This window comes from Nycticebus coucang, chromosome 10 (genome assembly GCF_027406575.1).
Source record: "Nycticebus coucang isolate mNycCou1 chromosome 10, mNycCou1.pri, whole genome shotgun sequence".
NCBI lineage: Eukaryota > Metazoa > Chordata > Mammalia > Primates > Lorisidae > Nycticebus > Nycticebus coucang.
Genome location: NC_069789.1, coordinates 7,197,462 through 7,217,506, shown reverse-complemented (window position 1 = coordinate 7,217,506; position 20,045 = coordinate 7,197,462). Strand labels below are relative to the sequence as shown.

At 39.2% G+C, this 20,045-nt stretch overlaps 1 protein-coding gene and 1 non-coding gene across 8 annotated transcripts in view; both read right to left on the bottom strand.

Moving 5' to 3' along the window:
- AASDH (aminoadipate-semialdehyde dehydrogenase) overlaps positions 1 to 20,045 on the bottom strand; it is a 43,532-nt gene that overhangs the window by 8,478 nt on the left and 15,009 nt on the right. For all 7 annotated transcript variants that reach the window (XM_053606057.1, XM_053606058.1, XM_053606059.1 and 4 more), the window contains 9 exons: positions 14,387 to 14,628; positions 13,916 to 14,022; positions 12,945 to 13,117; positions 12,314 to 12,506; positions 9,489 to 9,604; positions 7,333 to 8,125; positions 2,557 to 2,720; positions 1,215 to 1,337; positions 54 to 185 (listed from right to left, as the gene is read on the bottom strand). In XM_053606057.1, the coding sequence (XP_053462032.1) occupies positions 54 to 185; positions 1,215 to 1,337; positions 2,557 to 2,720; positions 7,333 to 8,125; positions 9,489 to 9,604; positions 12,314 to 12,506; positions 12,945 to 13,117; positions 13,916 to 14,022; positions 14,387 to 14,628 (2,043 nt within the window). The remainder of the gene's footprint in view (positions 1 to 53; positions 186 to 1,214; positions 1,338 to 2,556; positions 2,721 to 7,332; positions 8,126 to 9,488; positions 9,605 to 12,313; positions 12,507 to 12,944; positions 13,118 to 13,915; positions 14,023 to 14,386; positions 14,629 to 20,045) is intronic.
- Positions 11,182 to 11,318, bottom strand: LOC128597989 (small nucleolar RNA SNORA2/SNORA34 family). The gene has a single exon (XR_008383518.1). It is a non-coding gene; the product is annotated as a small nucleolar RNA SNORA2/SNORA34 family (small nucleolar RNA).

Genomic DNA, 20,045 nt, shown 5'->3' with positions numbered 1-20,045 from the left:
CATCATCTACCATGCCTTTGACAGAGATGTATAATAAAACTAGAAATTTTTACCTGTTCTCCCAAGTGAGTAAAGCAGAGTAAATTCCCATCAACACAGCCAATGCAAATATATTGTAAGCAACACTGCGGAGAAGAGAAGAGTGGCTTTCCACAGGAATGTTTCCAAATTATGTTCCCAGTAGCCTGTCACGGGCAAAAAGAAATTCACAGCATTTGAAATTATTCCAGTAATTGATTATCCTTTATAAAACAAACCCATAAGTTTCTCTGAGGCAGAACTAAAATATCAGAAAATACTGACATAAATGAAGCTAGCTAATACATATATGAGTTCATGAACTCATCCTAGAAAAAGGTGCCACATACCTATTGGATGAATATTACTAGTCACCTTTAAAGTACTTCCCTTGGGAAGCTACGCACCATTGCCAGCACCAAGTCCACCCTTCAAAGCAATTCTGGGACTCTTTTTCTGGAATGACCATTGGAGCTATCACCATAGGGCACACAAAAAAACTCAACAGTGATGAATGCCACTCAGCGAGACACTACCACGCACTGACGTGAACACAGATGTGAGACGCTGATACACCAAGGTTATAAAACCTTATCAAGTTGTCTGTACAGTGCTTTCAACATAAAAACTCAGTGGCAAGTTTGTGAACTTAACTGTAGACCTTCTACAACAATAGTTCTGATGGTCATTTCAGATAAAAGTTCCAAAATCGCTTTGAAAGGTGGACTAGGCACTGGCATTGGTGCATAGCTTCCCAAGGGAAGTACTTCAAAGGTGACAGTAGTGACATTCAGCAGTGAGGTGTGTAGTGCTTTTTCCAGGATGAGTTCATGAAGTTAACTGTCAGACCTCATATATACAGCTATAAAATGAATCAGTGCTATTTATGAAAACTAGGAGAAAAACCTGCAATAAACCAGGAAAGAAATAACTAGCACCGAAAATCTATCCTCATGATGAACACGAAGATCTTAGTATGAAAAAATTCTGCCAATTTAAAATATAGACGAAAGACATACACACTTAGATTCTGTCATCTTTCCGGGTTTCATACCAATCATTTTTAATGAATTCTAGTTCAGTGATATGTGGACTATAATTAACCGAAACTACTCAAACTTTCAGAATTCAAAGCAAAATTCTAAAAGAAATTTAAAAAAATAAGATAAGATCAATACATATTATTCCTCACGTACAGGATTTACAGCCAGTAAAAGTCCTCCCAGTGTAGCACAGTACAGATGATGGGGGTTCAGGCTCAGACAAGGAGAAGAAAAGACAGTTCCTCCACATTTTAACTTCCAAACACATGTCTTACTCTGAAAATAAGAAAGCAAATTATTTTGCTTTTGCTTGTGATTGTATGTGTGTACATATACACACGAGATCATTCTGAATATACAACTTGGTAATCATGCTTTGCTCACTTACTGTGTAAAACTATTACAATACAATTTTGATGTATAATATCCCATATGAACATAAATAATTTATCTTTGTCATTGAAAATTTTTTTGTAACTAATTTCTTGGAAATAGACATCTTGGTGCAAATATTTGTCCATGTTTCTAATTATTTTGCCAAGATAGATTCTTAGAAAAAGAATTTTACTGGATTAAAGGATATGAACTTGCTCCATATAGCCAAACTGTTTTCCTTAGAGGCTTCACCAGTTATAACTTCAACCCACTATTACCAGCATTTACTGTCACTGTAATTAAATCTTTTCTAATCGAACATCATTTGTGTTTCCATCTGATAGTTTTAAATTTTCACTCCTGTGACTTAAATATTAAAGGCGTGAAATATTTCTACACATTTTCTGGCCATTTCTTTTTGGGGGTCCTGTGTGTTTATGTCCCTTGTTTATTTTCCTATCCGGACCTTTATATCTGTTATTAATTTGTATTTGCTTTTTATTTTCATTTACAATAAATATAAATGAATTTTAACTTTTTCACTTTTCATTACAATGTTTTCTCAGCGTGCTTCTTTAAATTTTGTTAATTTTTTTGTTTGTTTTCAGTTTTTTGGCCAGGGCTGGGTTTGAACCCACCACCTCCAGTATATGGAGCCGGCACCCTACTCCTTGAGCCACAGGCACCGCCCTAAATTTTGTTAATTCTTAATAGAAAATTTTTTGCTTTTATGTAACGAGTTCTTAAAATATCAGATATCCTCCTTTATGATTTTTTCCAATTGTCAAGATGCTAATTCTAAGTTCTTTACATTTCAAAACTCTGAACAGAAAACTTATTTGTGGTAAATTTAGTAAATAAGTTCAAAATGTCTTAAGATATTAAGACTTAATAAATGCTTTATTCTTCCCAGATCACAATGCTAATCTTGGGAAATAGTTACCACCTGTTCCCAGGCTCCACAGCACCTGACAGTTTCTTGCTCTTCTGTGTTTATGGTGTTAGATCAATGGTTCTCAACCTTCCTAATGCCGCGAGCCTTTAATACAGTTCTGTGCCCACAGGTTGAGAACCCACAGGTTGAGAACCACTGTGTTAGACGGACGAGGTGAATTCTTACATAAATATCTAAAGCATATGCATGCTGGTCATGAGAGCCAATGTACAGGAGTCCTGTGGTTGGATCCACTGTTGCCGAGCTTTTGACAGCATCTTCCGTAGTGAACATCCAGTACTTTTCTCCAGTACTACTTTTTAGAACATAAACTAATCCATCATAACAGCCTGTAGGGAAAGAAAATATGAAAGATGAGATTTAGATTTGTCACTTGAAAATAATTCTTTAGCCAAAATCATGACGATTTATATTCAGGGCTATTCACGTGTATATAGGTTCTATGTTCTGCTCATTTGATTTAAATTTCAGTAATGGGATGTAAATTTAAATTACCGCTCATGTGATGTAAATTTCAGTAATGTGTGCCTTATTTTTTAAAGTCCTTCACTACTGAGAAAATAATAACATACTGTGGTAGAGAGCTTTAACATGTCTGGTTTCAAATCTCATTATGTCCATCACTGGACAGATTACCTAGCATTGCTGAGCCTCTAATTATTTTTCTGCAGAACAAGGATTTATCTAGTTCAAAGGTTATTGCAATAATTCAGATAATGTAGATAAATGCCCAGTGTAAGAAGATGTTCACTGAGCACTTACTATGTGCCAGGTGCTACTCTAACATTTTACATTTATTAACTCATTTAATTCTCACAGTGAAGCACTATTACAACCACATTTTATAGATGACAAAATTGAAGCATAGATTATGTTACTAGGGCAAAATCACACAGCTAATATGTGGCAGAACCAACATTTGCATCTAAGAAGTCAAGTGCTAGAGCCTATGCTCTAAACAACTACAGTTAACTGCTTCTCCCAAATCCCTGCTACAGATGAGAAGATAGGGCAGCAGTCCCTGACCTCGGGGTAGTCTAAATAACCTAGCTGGAAACAGAGGTGGTAAAAATCTGCAGAGTGAAGGTCACTCAAGTTCCCTGAAAAGCATATAAATCAGAGGAAGCAGAATTGGGGGACAGCCATCTATAGCGATTTCATTGCCCCCCCACTTTACAGACGAAGCCAATGCTGTGGCCACTGCTGCTCACTTGAGGCTCAATTCCCAACATATTTTTTGTGCTCTCATTTTTTTTTTTTGGAAGTTACTACTTAGTAGCAAGAGAGTAGTGGCCTGCTTAGAGGGGCAAAGGGAAATGTCCTACATAGTAGAACATCCCAGAACTCAGCTGGGTATAGATTTCTTTCAGTTCAGTTCAATTCCAAAAGAAAATGCAGAAGAAAATCCTTGTGGCCTTGGGTTACACAAAGATTCCTTAGCTATGACACCAAAAGCCTGACCCATTAAAAAAAAAACCAACCAGATAAAATGGACTTCATCAAAATTAAGAATTCCTCTTCAAAAGATACTCTGTTAAAAGAATGAAGAAACAAACCACAGACTGGGAGAAAACTTGCAAAACACGTATCTAATAAAGGACCTGTCTTTAGAATACGTAATCACTCAAAACTCAACAGAAAACAATCATAACAATGAAAAATGGGCAAAAGAATATAGTATAAAGGTCTTACCACAATAGACAAATAAGTGTGATGATGGTTATGTTAACCAGTCTGACTGAAGCATTCTACGTTAGATATCAAATCAGCATTTTGTACCCCATAATTATACAGTTATGATTAAAAAAAAATTAAAAAATAAATACTTTAAAAAATATACTTGCTTTTATGGGTTATATCTATTCTATTGCTATCTTTTCCATTACATATGTGTTATATGCCTCATAACACACTAGTTATAGAAATATAAAAATAGCATGTTGTATATAATTCTTCAAAACTGTGGGCAGAACAGCACTGTGACTTTCATATATGAAATTGTGTTTGAATGCAGGGTTTAAACATGTTTTGTACACTGTAGTATGTGTTGATAAAATGCACAATAAAATCAAAACATCCTTCTTTCAGGAAGAAATAAACCTTAAACAAAAAATGGGCAAAAGGGCTCAGTGCCGGTAGCTCAGTGCATAGGGTGCTGGCCATATAAACTGAGGCAGGTGGGTTCGAACCTGGCCCGGGCCTGCTAAAACAACAATGACAACTGCAAGAAAAAAAAAAAATAGCCAGGCATTGTGGCAGGCACCTGTAGTCCCAGCTACTTGAGAGGCTGAGGCAAAAGAATCTCTTAAGCCCAAGAGTTAGCGGTTACTGTGAGCTGTGACGCCACAGCACTCTACTGTGGGTGATACACACTTCATAAAAGATACATAGGGCTGAGTGCAGTGGCTCACACCTGTAATCCTAGCTCTCTGGGAGGCCAAGGCAGGTGGGTTGCTTGAGCTCAGGAGTTTGAAACCAGCCTGAGTAAAAGAGATACCCCATCTCTACTAAAAAATAGAAAAAACTGAGGCAATAAGATCGCTTGAGCCCAAGAACTTGAGGTTGCTATGAGCTATAAAGTCATAGCACTCTAGTGAGGGTGCCAGAGTAAAACTCTGTCTCAAACAAGAAAACAAAAAAATGATAGAAAATGAGCTTCTGAAAAGATGCTCAATATCATTAGTCACCAGAGAAGAGCAAATTAAAACTATACACTCCATGATTATTTGAATGATTAAACTGACAATGTCAAGTCTTAGTGAGGATGAGGAACAATCAGACCTCTCACAAACTGAAGGTGGGGCTGGGCACAGTGGCTCATGGCTGTGGGAGGCTGAGGTGAGTTGACAGCTTGAGCTCAGGAGTTCGAGACCAGCCTGAGCAAGTGCAAGACCCTGTCTCTACTAAAAATAGAAAAAATTAGCCCAGTGTTACAGCATTTGTCTGTAGTCCCAGCTATTTGGGCGGCTGAGGCAAGAGGATCGCTTGAGCCCAAGAGTTTGAGGCTGCCGTGATGACGATGCCATGATAATGGCGTGGCACTCTACCCAGAGCAACAGAATGATACTCTGTCTCAACAAAAGAAAATAAAACAGAACACACAAATTGATGGTGGTAACAAAAAAGTGGTTCAGTACCTTTGACAAACAATTTGGCAGTTCCTTATACATTTAAAGCTACACTTAACAACCAGACAATCCAGCAGCCCCTCCCCACCCTGTACTGACCCAACTGAAATTAAAACTCAGGTTTACACAATCACAGATGTTTATACACGTCTTATTCACAATTAACAAAACCAGAAACAACCCAAATGTGAACGGATAAGCAAACTGGGTGCATCCACACAACAGAATACTCAACAACAAAAAGAAACTAGGTTCTGACGCACACCACAATCTCCACCATTATCTACACACACCACAGTATGAACGAATCTCCACCATTAAGGTAAGTAAAAGAAACCAGTCTCGAGGGCTACGTACTACATAATTTTATTTGTATGATATCCTGGAAAAGGCAAGACTAGAGGGACAGAAACCCATCAGTGGCTTGGTAGCAGTATGGACAGGGATAAGACTCCCAAGCAGCACGGAAATATTTTGGGGTAGTGGACTTTTGATTGTGGTAGCATTTACATGCTGTATATATTTGCCAAAATTCAGAGACTATATACTAAAAAGGATGAGTTTTACTGTATATTAAATACTATCTTAATAAAAAGTTTTTTGTAAGTTCTGAGGGACCATCATGGGCCACAGGCCTTGTCTAGACATTCGGGGTACAAACAGGAATCTCAATGAGCTGAGTTTCATGGACGGGAACTAGTAGAGAACTGGTGACCAGATCTTTCACCTGTACAACTGAAAGTTTCCTGTAGTATAATTTTCAAAACGCAGATGTTTAAAGAGAAGAATCAAATTCAGATTCAGGTGAACCCCAGCTAGGATAGCACAAGGAGGGAAATACATTCCCTAACACCTAGCCTGCAAAGTTCTGATGAAGATCACATGAGCATATACAGTGAAACCTACTATAGTTGGGAGAGTAAAACCAGAGTGGTAGTCAGAGATACTACACCCAGGACACCCAAGAAGTCGAAGTCACCCACACCTTAAAGAAACAGCAGCTGGAGGCAGTTATCACTGAGGTACCACTGGATGCACAAGCCATTATCTCACTTAATTCCCCCAAAAGCTCCATGATAATTCTGATGGTTTTGGAGCCTAACTTCCATCCTCTTGAGTCTGGATTGAACTGAGTGATGCAGTTCAAATGAACAGAATAAAACAAAAACAATGGCACAGCATTTAGGAGACTAGCTCCTAAAAAGAACTGGGTTCCTCTTTACTTGCGCTCTTTGGGCCCCTTCACTCTGAGGAAAGTTAGCTGCCTTGCTGTGAGGGCATTCAAGCATTCTACAGGGAGGTTTGTGTGGAAAGAACTGAGACTTCTGCCAAGAGCCGGCAAAGAACTGAGGCTTTCTGCTTGTAGCCATGTGACTGTGCCATCTCAGAAAAACACTATCCAGACCATGTCAAGCTTTCACTGGCTACAGGCACATGAGACCCTGAGCCAGAACTGCCATCTAAATGCTCCTAAATTCTTCACCATGAGATTATATATGTTGCTATCGATTGTTAGGTTTTGGGATCCTTTGTGATGCAACATGTTTTATTATTTTTCCCATTTTACCCAAAAGAAAAATAAAAGTTCTGAGAGGTTCAGCAACTTGCCAAATGTCACAGAGCTCAGAACAGCTATAGAACTAGGTTCCAATCCAAGGCCCACACTGTTAATCAGCACATGGTTAACTATTATTTTCGGACAGGAACCAAAATCCACCATAAACAGATTTTTTTTTTAATTTAACTTGGTCTTATCAGCATTATTATATAGCAATTCAATTTAACTCTGCAAACCTCAAATTCAAAAACTTACCCACTATAATAAAGTTTCCACACTTAGATACACATGCTGAAGATTCAATTCGATCTCCCAAAATCTGTTCCCATTTCACTTTCCCTGAGTAAAGGTCAACTGCCTTCATTCTGTGAGAATGGGAACCAACGTACACAGTCGCAGAGGACTTATCAGAAGCTGGTATCACAACTAGTGGTGAAGCGTCTACACATTTGCCTGTGTCCGACCTCCACCGCACGCATAACTCTGTTTTCTCAGGCTCTGCCACAGGTTTCCCCTTTTCAGAAACTTCTGCAACAAAGAATAGGTCTTTTGACTTCCTGACAAGAGCTGGAGGATTTAAGCTTTTCGAATTTTGACTGTTTGTCTGTAAAATTAAATCAGAAGAACAGACGGAAGGGCAGTTTCCTAACTTAGTTAAAGACATAGTAGGGTCCACAGACAAAACCTGATTCCCCCTGCTGAGCACAAAGGCCTTAATCTCACTGTCGCAATTTAAAGGTATGGCAGATTTCTGATGCAGAGATTTGCCACCAGCTTCCTCTTGATTAATGTCGCTGAGTTTCCTTTTTGTGGTACAACTCTTGCTGAGTGTCAGATCTTCATCTGGAAACACGGTTTGAAGGATGTGATTGTAAATTTCTAAAAGGGAACTGCTGAGAATCATTTCCAGAAGCCCGGGTACGGATACACCAATAAGTTTTTCAATCTCATTGAGGAGTCGTATGGACTTTAAGGAATCGCCACCACTATTTAAGAAGAATGACTCATCAGGAACCTTCAAAAGATCTTCAGAGAGACTCAGAATAGACTACAGATGAGAGAAGAGAGAAGTACATTGACATAAAGGTAACTTAGGAGATGACAGTGACTACATTCATGATGCAAGAAACATAAAATGAATATTTTTAATAATAAAATAAAGTTTCACATCATTTTCTTTACATTAAAGGAGACCATCACTATACTACAAATTTTGTCATAAACTCAAAAACTGAAAATATACAGTAAAACCTCCATAGTCGACCCCCTTGCTACATTGACCACCTTCTTAAGTTGATCTGATTTTTATAAACTCAGCATGCACATGTCCACAGCAGTACAGTGGGCCCAGTTCCTCATGTTGACCACCCCCATGTGTTGACTGTTTTTTTGTTTTGTTCTTTTTTTTGAGACAGAGTTTTACTATGTCACCCTCGGTAGAGTGCTGTGGCATCACAACTCACAGCAACCTCAAACTCTTGAGCTTAAGCTAATTCTCTTGCCTCAGCCTCCCAAACAGCTGGGAGTATGGGCAACTGCCACAATGCCCAGCTATCTTTTGTTGCAATTGTCATTGTTGTTTTAGCGGGCCTGGGCCGGGTTCGAACCCACCAGGTTTAGTCTGTGTTTGGCACCCTACCCACTGAGCTACAGGTGCCACCCAAGACTTATATATATGTTAAAAAATAAATTATCTTAAGCAGAAACACTCGTTGTTACTGAAAGTTCTTTTGGAATAATGAGGTAAGCCCTAACTATAACAGAGAAAAGATTGTGGCAGATAAGACCTGGGTATGATTTCAGCTCTAACCAGGTGTTAGGTATATTCCACTGCCTCTCTTAGAGAAACAGTTTTGTCAAGACAGGTTTGTCTACTTGTATATGACTGCCTCACTTCCAACATATTTCTTTGTGGGGAAAGTAATCTAATCTTATAGGAGAGAATCTAACTCTTCTTTTTAATAAAAATTGAATAAATGAAGCTATAATATCTGAAAGGCAATAAAATTCTTAGAAAATTCTACCTGACTTTATTTTACCTGATATTAGGATATCATTCCCTAAAGACATAAGATGACCTCTTTATAATAATAAATTTGTATTTAAAAAATTGTACCTGGCTTGGCACCCATAAACAGTGGTTTCAGCATCAGCCACATACACCGGGGCTGGCGGGTTCGAACTCAGCCCAGGCCAACTAAACAACAATGATAATTGCAACAAAAAATAGCCGGTCATTATGGTGAGTGCCTGTAGTCCCAGCTACTTGGGAGACTGAAGCAAGAGAATTGCTTAAGTCCAAGAGTTGGAGGTTGCTGTGAGCTGTGACGCCACAGCACTCTACTGAGGGTAACGTAGTGAAATTCTGTCTCAAAAATAAATAAAATAAAAATAAAAATAAAAAGTTGTACCTTCCAGAAATACTGTAATTTTTCCCAAAGTTCCTCTTTTCCGTTGAGCTTATACTCAGACTTCAAGTGTATGTAGTTCAAATATAACTTGTTTAACTCAGAAACATCAATCTTGCCTTAATATAAGAGAGAAATAACAAATGTCTCAAGATAACATTTTTAAATTTCACCTCAAAGCCTTTACATATTCCTGGATCACATTTTTCACTGTAAAGCTTAGACGTCCTATAGAACAGAACAAAGAGTTTGTCATACATAATCAATTCTGAACAAAGTAGTTTGATGCTACCAAGGATGCAGAATAACAGGTAAGAAAATAGAAAAGTAGGAGCTAATGTTTGTCTAATTTAAAAGCTAAAGAAATAGTTCTGTTAACTGAGGAATTACTACTTTTTATTTTTTTTTTTTTTATTTTTTTTTGCTTTTTTTGTTTTTTTTGTAGAGACAGAGTCTCACTTTATGGCCCTCGGTAGAGTGCCATGGCATCACACAGCTCACAGCAACCTCCAACTCCTGGGCTTAAGCGATTCTCTTGCCTCAGCCTCCCAAGTAGCTGGGACTACAGGCGCCCGCCACAACGTCCGGCTATTTTTTGGTTGCAGTTCAGCCGGGGCCGGGTTTGAACCCGCCACCCTCGGTATATGGGGCCGGCGCCTTACCAACTTGAGCCACAAGCGCCGCCCGGAATTACTACTTTTTAAAGTATATGTTAAATAAAAATGGAATTGGGAAGACAATATAATATGATCATTAAGAGCCTTTTTTTCATACTGTATAATCATCTTTTTATTTTGGGTGAAAACCCACAGTAATTTTGGGGTGGCTGTAATTAAGATTTAACAGCATTACAATTTAAGGAATAACTCAAATATCCTCTTGAGATAAATATAATAATATTTATGTAGTCAAATGCTCTGGCACTGATGAGATAAATATAATATTTTATAGATATTTTGGAACCCCAGTATTAAGAATACAAATAAATACTAACCACATCTATCATCAATGACTCATACTGTTTCTTTCTACTTTTTGTGTGTGTGTGAGACAGAGTGTCACTATTTTGCCATTGGTCGAGTGCGATAGGGTCACAGCTCATAGCAACTGCAAACTCTTGGGCTTAAGTGATTCTCTTGCCTAAGTCTCCCGATTGGCTGGGACTACAGGTGCCCGCCACAACGCCTGGCTATTATTTTTGTTGCAGTTGTCATTGTTGTTGTTTTTTTTCTTAGAGACAGAGTCTCGCTTTGTTGCCCTCAGTAGAGTACTGTGCTGTCACAACTCACAGCAAACTCCAACTCTTGGGCTTAAGCGATTCTCTTGCCTCAGCCTCCAGAGTAGCTGGGACTACAGGCGCCTGCTACAACACCTGGCTATTTTTTTGTTGCAGTTTGGCCAGGGCCGGGTTCGAACCCGCCACCCTCGGTATATGGGGCCGGTGCCCTACTCACTGAACCACAGGCGCTGCCCCATCATTGTTGTTGTTTTTTATTTATTTACTTATTTTTGTTGTTGCAATTTGGCTGGGGCAAGGTTCCAACCCACCACCCTCTATATGGGGCTGGTGCCCCACTCACTGAGCCACAGGCGCCGCCCTGTCATTGTTTTTAGCTGGTCTGGGCCAGGTTTGAACCCCGCCAACTGTGGTGTATGTGGCTGGCGCCCTACTCACTGAGTTACAGGCACTCGGCCATACTGTTTCTTTTTAATGAATTGACCATTACATTTCCAAAGTTCTGAAATGGCCAACAGATCATAAAAAGATAATTTTTTAGGGTCCTGCCTGAAACCAGCAGCTTCAGCAAACTGCTGGCCTTGATTCAGGGCCAACTAAGAGCCTATATTTTGAAGTCAAACAGTTCTAGACAGAATTGCAATTCTGCTACCGTGATGGCTAATTTTATGTGTTAACTTGAGTGGGCTATGGTGACAGATTAAACATTGTCTCTAGCTGTGTTTGTGAGAATGCCTCTGGATGAGGTTAGTATGTGAACAGACAGAGTCAGTAAAGTAGATTGGCCTCCCCAAAGTAGTTGTGATCATCCAGTATGCTGAATATCTGAATAGAAAAAAAGGCAAAGAAACGAAGAATCTGCCCTCTTTCCCACTTTTCCTCCTCATTGCTTACACTGTGACATCTCATCTCATCTTCTTCCGCCCTTGAACTAGGATTTACAGCATCACTTCCCCTGGTTCTCAGGCCTTAGGACTCAGGCTTAACCACACCTTCACTACACCACAGCTTTCCTGGGTCTCCAGGCTGCAGACGGCAGATCACTGAATTTCATGATCTCCATAATCACATGAACTAACCCCTCCTTTTTACATATCTCTATCCATGTGTATTTGTTCTGTTTCTCTGGAGAACCCTACCTACTATAACTACTACCTAGCAAAGTGATTTTGGGATAATTACTTAGCTTTTTTTTTGAGTTAGGGATCTCACTATTGTCGCCTCCACTGGAGTGCAGTGGCTATTCACAGGTGTGCTCACAGCATCCTGCAGTCTCGAACTCCTGTCCTCAAGACATCCTTCTACATCGCTCCCTGCGTAGCTGGTACTACAGGTACTACAGTGTACTAACGTTAAGTTAATGACTTAACTTCTGGAAGCTTTATTTTCCTCATCTGTAAATGGAAGTAATACCGCCTACCAACATGATTTTCTGAAGATGAAAGGAATTAATTATGCAAAGATTTAATAGAAAGTCTATCATAAGAAATGTTAGTATCATTTATAATAAAGATATATGTGACCATTAACTAGTTAGGGATACAATTAGCATTATTTGGCAATGAAACATATCTGCTATAAATTATTTTACCATGAGATGTAAATGGCAGTACATCAATCAATACAAGTTCATCTGGGATCGCGTGACTTGGAAGATGTTTCTGCAGTTCTTTAAAGACGTAATCCTTTACTAAACTGTCTTTGGACACAATGAAGAGAAGCAATTTTTCCTGTTTATACCATGTAACTGCACAAGATTCCACTTGCTGAAGCTCTTCAGCAACCTGTAAGAGAGATTATCCCAGTTCGCCAATGAGGACATTTAAAAACAAGCTTCTAAACACTCTTTTTTAATGTGTGAAATCAAAATAGTTGAATTAAATTTTGAAATATACTCGAGTTTTTTAAAAATTTGTTTGGTACTATTACTATTATTAGCACATAGTGCTCTTAATATTTTTCAAAAATAACAGGTCTTAAAGTAAAATAAGCCATTTATTTTCACAGGTATCAGAATCCATTTGTCACTTATTTAAGGAATAACCATCTCTTTATTCTGGAACTAAGAAGCACAGTGAATTATTCATACCTGTTATCGTAATTCATCACTAACATAAAAATCTCAGGTGTAAATAATGAAGAACCCTAGCACAAAAAATTGGTGGTGGTTGCTTCTAATACAGACACGAGTTAATAGATATTTAAGATTTATATTGTTCTACCTGTTGCACAAGTTCAATGTTAAGACGTTTGCCATGACGTTTGATCTGACTGTCTTTTCGTCCCAAGAAAAATATCTCTCCATCTTTCACAGTCACAAAGTCTCCTGTGGCTCGCATTGTGCCAAGAGGTACGGTCACTTCATCATCAAGAAAACACACTCTGCTTCTGCCACCTTCCCAAGACAGAAACATCGATGTCATAAAAACCATGAGAAATATATTCAAAATCATCAAATCAACAACATCTCTAAAAGTTGATACTATGCTTCAAAATTTGAATATCTGTATTAAAAGGGTAGCTCACTTTTACACATTATCTGATAAAATTAGATACAATAACCTCAATAACTAAGCCAAGGGATAAGATAAAATTTATTTCTAAAAATATATGAGATTTAAAAAATTCTTAGAATACTGATTAAATATAACCTTGGCTGTAAGTATAAATATATAAAGGTGTAAGTTACAGTTTCTAAATATTTTTATTAGAGTATTAGACATCGTTAGTTGAATTAACTGTGGTAACTTATTCAATGCTTCATGACTACCAGACCGAGATTAAAAATTATCAATTGGACATAGTGGCCCAGGCCTATAATCCCAGCACTTTGGTAGGCTGAGGCAGAAGGATCACTTGGGGCCAGTGGTTTGAGGTCACCCTGGGCAACACAGTGAGACCCCATCTCTTAAAATATTTTTAAAAATTAGCAAGGTATTGTGGCATATGCCTGTAGTCCTAGTAACTTGGGAGGCTGAAGCAGGAGGACTACTTGAGCCCTTGAGTTGAAGTAACCTGACTGGGACCACTTTACTGCTGCCTGAGGGACACAGACTCTATCTCTAAAAAAAAAAAAAAAAAATTCTTATCACTGAATAGCATACTAGTCATAAGAAAAGCAGAAAAACAACAAAATTAACATATCAGATTTCTTTTTTAAACAAAAATTATCCTCAATGAATAAAAAGACAACCTAAAAATACTTGGCCATTGCCTTCTTGAATTGTGCAACCGTTAGTATCTCTGACTTCAACTACTGTTCCATGCAGTGGAAATCCCAGTGGTACAGGCATTTCACATCTACAAAAAACACAACCCAAAGCAAAAATGTTTAATTCGAAAAGAGTATTTCCTAATGTATTTAAATCACACTATAAAGAAAAAAAAAAGTTTGTTATGATTCAAAGCCAAGAGGAAAAGATTAGATGGAAAGGTTATCGTGTATATTATCCATTTTTGTTCAGTTACAAAAAATTCTAGCAAGATCTCAGCACCAGCTGTAATAAGAAAGGTTTTGGATCCCAACTTAAAATATACATACTAGGTAAAACAGTTTTTCTAAAATTATTAGCCCAGTGCCTATCAAAAACACTGTTAGTATTACGATCCTGGAAATACATAGTTTCTCTTCTTTCTTTTTAGTATACAGAATTGAAACTCTTACTTCAAAGTAGAGTTAAGAATCTTCTCTGGAATTCTATAAAAGGTCGCCCAACTTGATACTTCCGTGATTCCATAAACATTAAATATGTGTGTTTTATTGCCTTCTCCTCTCCAGCTTTTGAGAACAGTCAATGATGGAAATGCTTCGCCACCAAGAGCTAATACTCGAAGGGAAGTATTGGCTGATAAAACACTTGATTTGATAAGCTGAGCTCCAAATCTTCTAAGCAATGTTGGTGTTGCCTATAGATACATTAAAAATAATCTCTTTCTTTTCACTTCTTTAAAAAGGTAAACACTGTAATGATTAGTTCAAAACCCACATAAAAATTAAGACTATGTAAAAAAAAAATTAAGACTATGTTTATTCATTTATTTATTTTTTTTTTTTTTGCAGAGACAGAATCTCACTTTATGGCCCTTGGTAAAGTGCCGTGGCATCACAGCTCACAGCAACCTTCAACTCCTGGGCTTAAGCGATTCTCTTGCCTCAGCCTCCCGAGTAGCTGGGACTACATGTGCCCGCCACCACGCCTGGCTATTTTTTGGTTGCAGTTCAGCCGGGGCCGGGTTTGAACCCGCCACCCTTGGTATATGGGGCCGGCGCCTTACCGATTGAGCCACAGGCGCCGCCCTATTTTTTTTTTTTTTGAAGTTTTTGGCCAGGGCTGGGTTTGAACCAGCCACCTCCAGCATATGGGGCCGGCGCCCTACCCCTTTGAGCCACAGGTGCTGCCCCTAAGACTATGTTTATTAAATGGCAAATCACATCTGAAAAACTGAAGCAGCATTAGCTTATTAATGTGGGTATCATTTATGCTTTAGAAGAAAGCTTAAGCAAAAACATTAATTATGTTTTATTACACAGTTTACACAAAAGGGCCTAAAGATAAAAAGGACAAAATCTAGAAAGTCAATTTACATTTCCTTTCCCATTTGCTCTATGTAGAAAAAGTATATTAAAGGGTTAAAAAATGTGTCTAGGGGCTCAGTGGGTAGGGCGCCAGACCCATATACCAAGGGTGGCGTGTTCAAACCCAGCCCCGGCCACACTGCAAAACAAAAAAGTAGCCGGGCGTTGTGGTGGGTGCCTGTAGTCCCAGCTATTCAGGAGGCTGAAGCAAGAGAATAGCCTAAGCCCAGGAGTTGGAGGTTGCTGTGAGCTGTGCTGCCACAGCACTCTACCGAGGGTGATAAAGTGAGACTCTGTCTCACAAAAAAAAAAAAAAAAATGTGTCTCAGGGTGTGACGGCTCACGCTGTAATCTCCTGGCACTCTAGGAGGCCATGGCAGGTACAGTGCTTGAGCTCAGCCTGAGCATAAGTGAGACCCGTCTCTATTAAAAGTAGAAAAATGGAGGCAAGAAGATTGCTTGAGCCCAAGAGTTTGAGGTTGCTGATGATGATGCCATGGTACTCAATCCAGGGGGACAGCTTGAGACTCTGTCTCAAAAAACAAACAAAAAAAATCTGGGTGGCGCCTGTGGCTCAAGGAGTAGGGCGCCGGCCCCATATACCGAGGTGGTGGGTTCAAACCCGGCCCTGGCCAAAATCTGCAAAAAAAAAAGTGTCTAAGCGAAGAAATACAAATAAAGATTTTTAGCAACAGCATTATTGAGATGTAATTTTACCCTATTTTAAGCGTACAATTTAACACAAGTTTTGATATACGTATATGCCATTAAACCATCACCACAGCCAAATAATGAATGTATCTATCTCAGTCTTACAAAATTTACACAGACCGGGTAATTTATAAACAACAGAAATGTACCGTTCATAGTTCTGGAAACTAAGACATCCAAAATCAAGGTGCTAGCAGCTCCAGTGTCTGCTGAGGGCTCTGAGGGCTTCATAGATGGCACCTTCTTGCTGTGTCCTCACATGGTGAAAGGAACAATAAGCAGTCTCAGGCCTCTTTTCTTTTTTTGGTGGTGGTGGTGGGGTCTCATTGTTTCCCAGGCTGGTCTTGTGCTCTTGGGCTCTGCGCCTCAGCCTCCACAGCAGCTGGGATTCCAGGCAGACACTACTGTGCCCCCAGCTCTTAGGCTTCTTTTTTAAGGGCACTAAATCCTATTCACAAAGGCCCAACCTCAAGACCAACCCATGTACTAAAGGTCCCACACTTTAATACCAACACACTGGGGATTAGGTTCCAACCTATGATTTCTGGAGGAACATAAGCATCAGACCATGCCAACGTCTATCACCCTTAATCACCTGTGCACCACTGCAATTCTTCCTCCAACTGGACTCCGACAACCACTAAAGTATTTTCTGTCACTACAGACCAGCTGGTATGGTCAATGATTTCATTTAATAAATTACATATATAATTCTAATTGGAAATTGTATATTCCATTTGCATAAATGGAATCATACATGTACTCTGTTTTGACCTGGCTTCTTTTAGTCAAGATAATAGATGCAATTCTATGCTGTTGTGTAGTTTACTCCTTTTTATTGTTGTACAGTATTGTATTTTGTGGATCAAGACTGGCTTTGCATTTCCATATAAAACTTAGGAACAAGTTATCACTGCAAAAGAAGTCTACTGGGCTTTTACTAGGGACTATATTCAACTTGGAGAGAACTGCGATCTTAACTATTAAAACTTCCAATCCATAAACACAAAATGCCTCTCTATTTAGGTCTTTAATTTCTATCAACAATTATAGTCTTCAGTATACAAGTCTTGCTCTTCTTTAAGTTGATTCCTATTTTATAATTTTGAGTGCTATAAATATTATTTTAGTTTTGCTGTTAGATTTTTCTTTTTTTTTTTTTTTTGTACAGACAGAATATCACTTTATTACCCTTGGTAGAGTGCCGTGGCCTCACACAGCTCACAGCAACCTCCAACTCCTGGGCCCAAGTGATTCTCCTGCCTCAGCCTCCCAAGTAGCTGGGACCACAGGCGCCCGCCACAACGCCTGGCTATTTTTTGGTTACAGTTTGGCCAGGGCCAGGTTTGAACCCGTCACCCTCGGCATATGGGGCCGGCGCCCTACCGACTGAGCCCCAGGCGCCGCCCATGCTGTTAGATTTTTCTTTAATAAAAAGGAACACACACATACATAGTACCTACATAGAAATACATAAACACATCTATACATATATATGGCTAGGTGCACTGACTCCCACCTGTAATCCCAAAACTGTGGGAAGCCACGGTGGGAGAATCACTTCCACCCATAAGTTCAGGACCAGCCTGCACAACACAGCCTTACATAACACAGTGAGACCCTGCCTTAAAAAAAAAAAAAAAAATTAGCCAGACATGCTGGCATACCCCTATCATCTACTTACTGGGGAAGCTGAGTAGGATGACCACTTGAGCCTAGGGGTTTGAGGTTACTGTAAACCATGATCCTAAGTGGCAGAGAAAGATCCTAGGAGTCTCTTAAAAAAAAATGCATGTTCTTTAAGACTGACTTGCTATGGCTCATCCTGTGTCTATGCAGCGCAGCAGCAGCCAATCCGTGATTAGACAGAGTGTCCACACACATGGATTTGATGTGGTTAGGGAAGAAGGTCATTCAAAGTTCAGGTCATTCTCATGTCTGGTTCAACTTTTACTTTCATCTTCTTCTTCTTTTTTTTTTTTTTTTTTTTAGAGACAGAGTCTCACTGTGTCTCCCTTGGTAGAGTGCCGTGGTGTCACAGCTCATAGCAACCTCCAGCTCTTGGGCTTAGGTGATTGTCTTGCCTCAGCCTCCCGAGTAGCTGGGACTACAGGAGCCCACCACAACACCTGGCTATTTTTTTGTTGCAGTTTGGCTGGGGCTGGGTTTGAACCTGCCACCCTCGGTATATGAGGCCGGTGCCCTACTGAGCCACAGGTGCCCACCCACATCAAGAGTTTTGTCATAAAGAAAATCCTTTATGTCAAATGAAGGTGAAAATGGTCCTGGCTCTCCATTTTCACGAAGGCAAGTTTCAAATGTGCCTAATATCAGGTGTTAAGGATAATTTCAACTTTGAACTCAACAAATAAATCCACATATCTATGAATATTTAGCAAGATAAAACACAAAAAGACTTTTCAGATACTCATAAACTGAAATGGTAAGTTTTATCAAAACAATGAAAACTAATAATTAAGATGCACACACGCACCCAAGTGTGCACACACATACTGCCATTCTCTGAATGTCTGTGTTCCCCAAAATTCATAGGCTGAAGTCCTACTTGGGATGGAAAACTCACAGCCTTCTTATTTCCAGATTGCTCTTTTTTAAGCACCAAAGGAGAAAAGAAAAACTTCATCTTCTCTACTGCACCCCCCATCCTTTTTTTAAAATGAGACAGAGTCACTCTGTAGCCCTGGGTAGAGTGCACAGCATCATAGCTCATAGTAACCTCAAACTCTTGGGCTCCAGGGATCTTGACTCAGCCTCCCGAGGAGCTAGGACTAGAAGCATCCGCCACTACTGGTTACTTTTTCTATTTTTAGTAGAGATGGTATCTTGCTTTTGGTCAGGCTGGTCTCAAACTCCTGAGTTCAAGTCATCCACCTGCCCTGGCCTCCCAGAGTGCTAGGATTACAGGCATGAGCTACCGTACCCAGCCCTGTTGCACCCTTTTTAATAAAAGGATTTGTTCTATACAATTTGGATTCAGTTAAAAGGCTGCACTTAAGCATCTAGAAGGCCGCCTGGGATTTTAATGCTGCTAGTCCCCACTGGTATGAGAGGCAATTAGGTCACGCAGGCAAAGCCTTCATTAATGAGATCAGTGCCCTACAAATGAGGCCTGGGAAGACCCCTGACGACTCCTGCCATGAGAGGACACAGTGAAAAGACAGCAGCTCGTCAATCACTGAGAACTCAGGCCTTCACCAGGTGTCAAACTGGCCGATGGCTTAGTCTTGACTTCCCATCACTGAGAAGGCCTTCACCAGGCATCAAACCGGCCGACAGCTTAGTCTTGACTTCCCACCTCCAGAACCGTGAGAAATAAATTGTTGTTTATAAGTCACCCAGTTTGTGGTGTTTTGGTATGGCAGACCAAACAGACTAAGACATACACACCACCCCCAACCCAAGGAGCTGTTATATTCTCTCATTTAATTCTTCAACTATTTGAGATGAATATTATTTCCATTTACAGGTAAAATTTGAGGCTCACAGCAGTTAAACACCTAACTACACATCCATATCTCATGATATGCAAATATTTTTGCCAATTCTCTCTAGTATCTCTACTTACAATGTGATATATATTAAGGCTCAAGTCCCATTCATAGATTTTCAGATACACATTTTTAAAATTTATTAAAAGGTCAAATTTAAAAAAAAATTTGTTTCTGTAGGAGAATGTAAAATATACTGATGTCAAAATCAGAAAATCTATGTTCTTAAAACTCAATTATGGTTTAATTTACTTACACTAGCTTTTAGTGAGAACCACAATACACATAAATTTTAAAACAGAAGAGACAGCATATCATAACAGATCTGCGTCAAAGTGAAGTTACTCTAGTTATTACAGTATGCAAAAAATACATGGCAAAACAATTACCTAGTTAGAATTAGCTGATTATTTTTTATTTTCTTTTTTCCCCATGAGGAGAGAAGAGATAGGAGAACTCTGTCTAAAGGATAAGGTATTTTCCCCACTAGAACAGTGAGAATATAGACCCAGTTGTATTTTTCATTT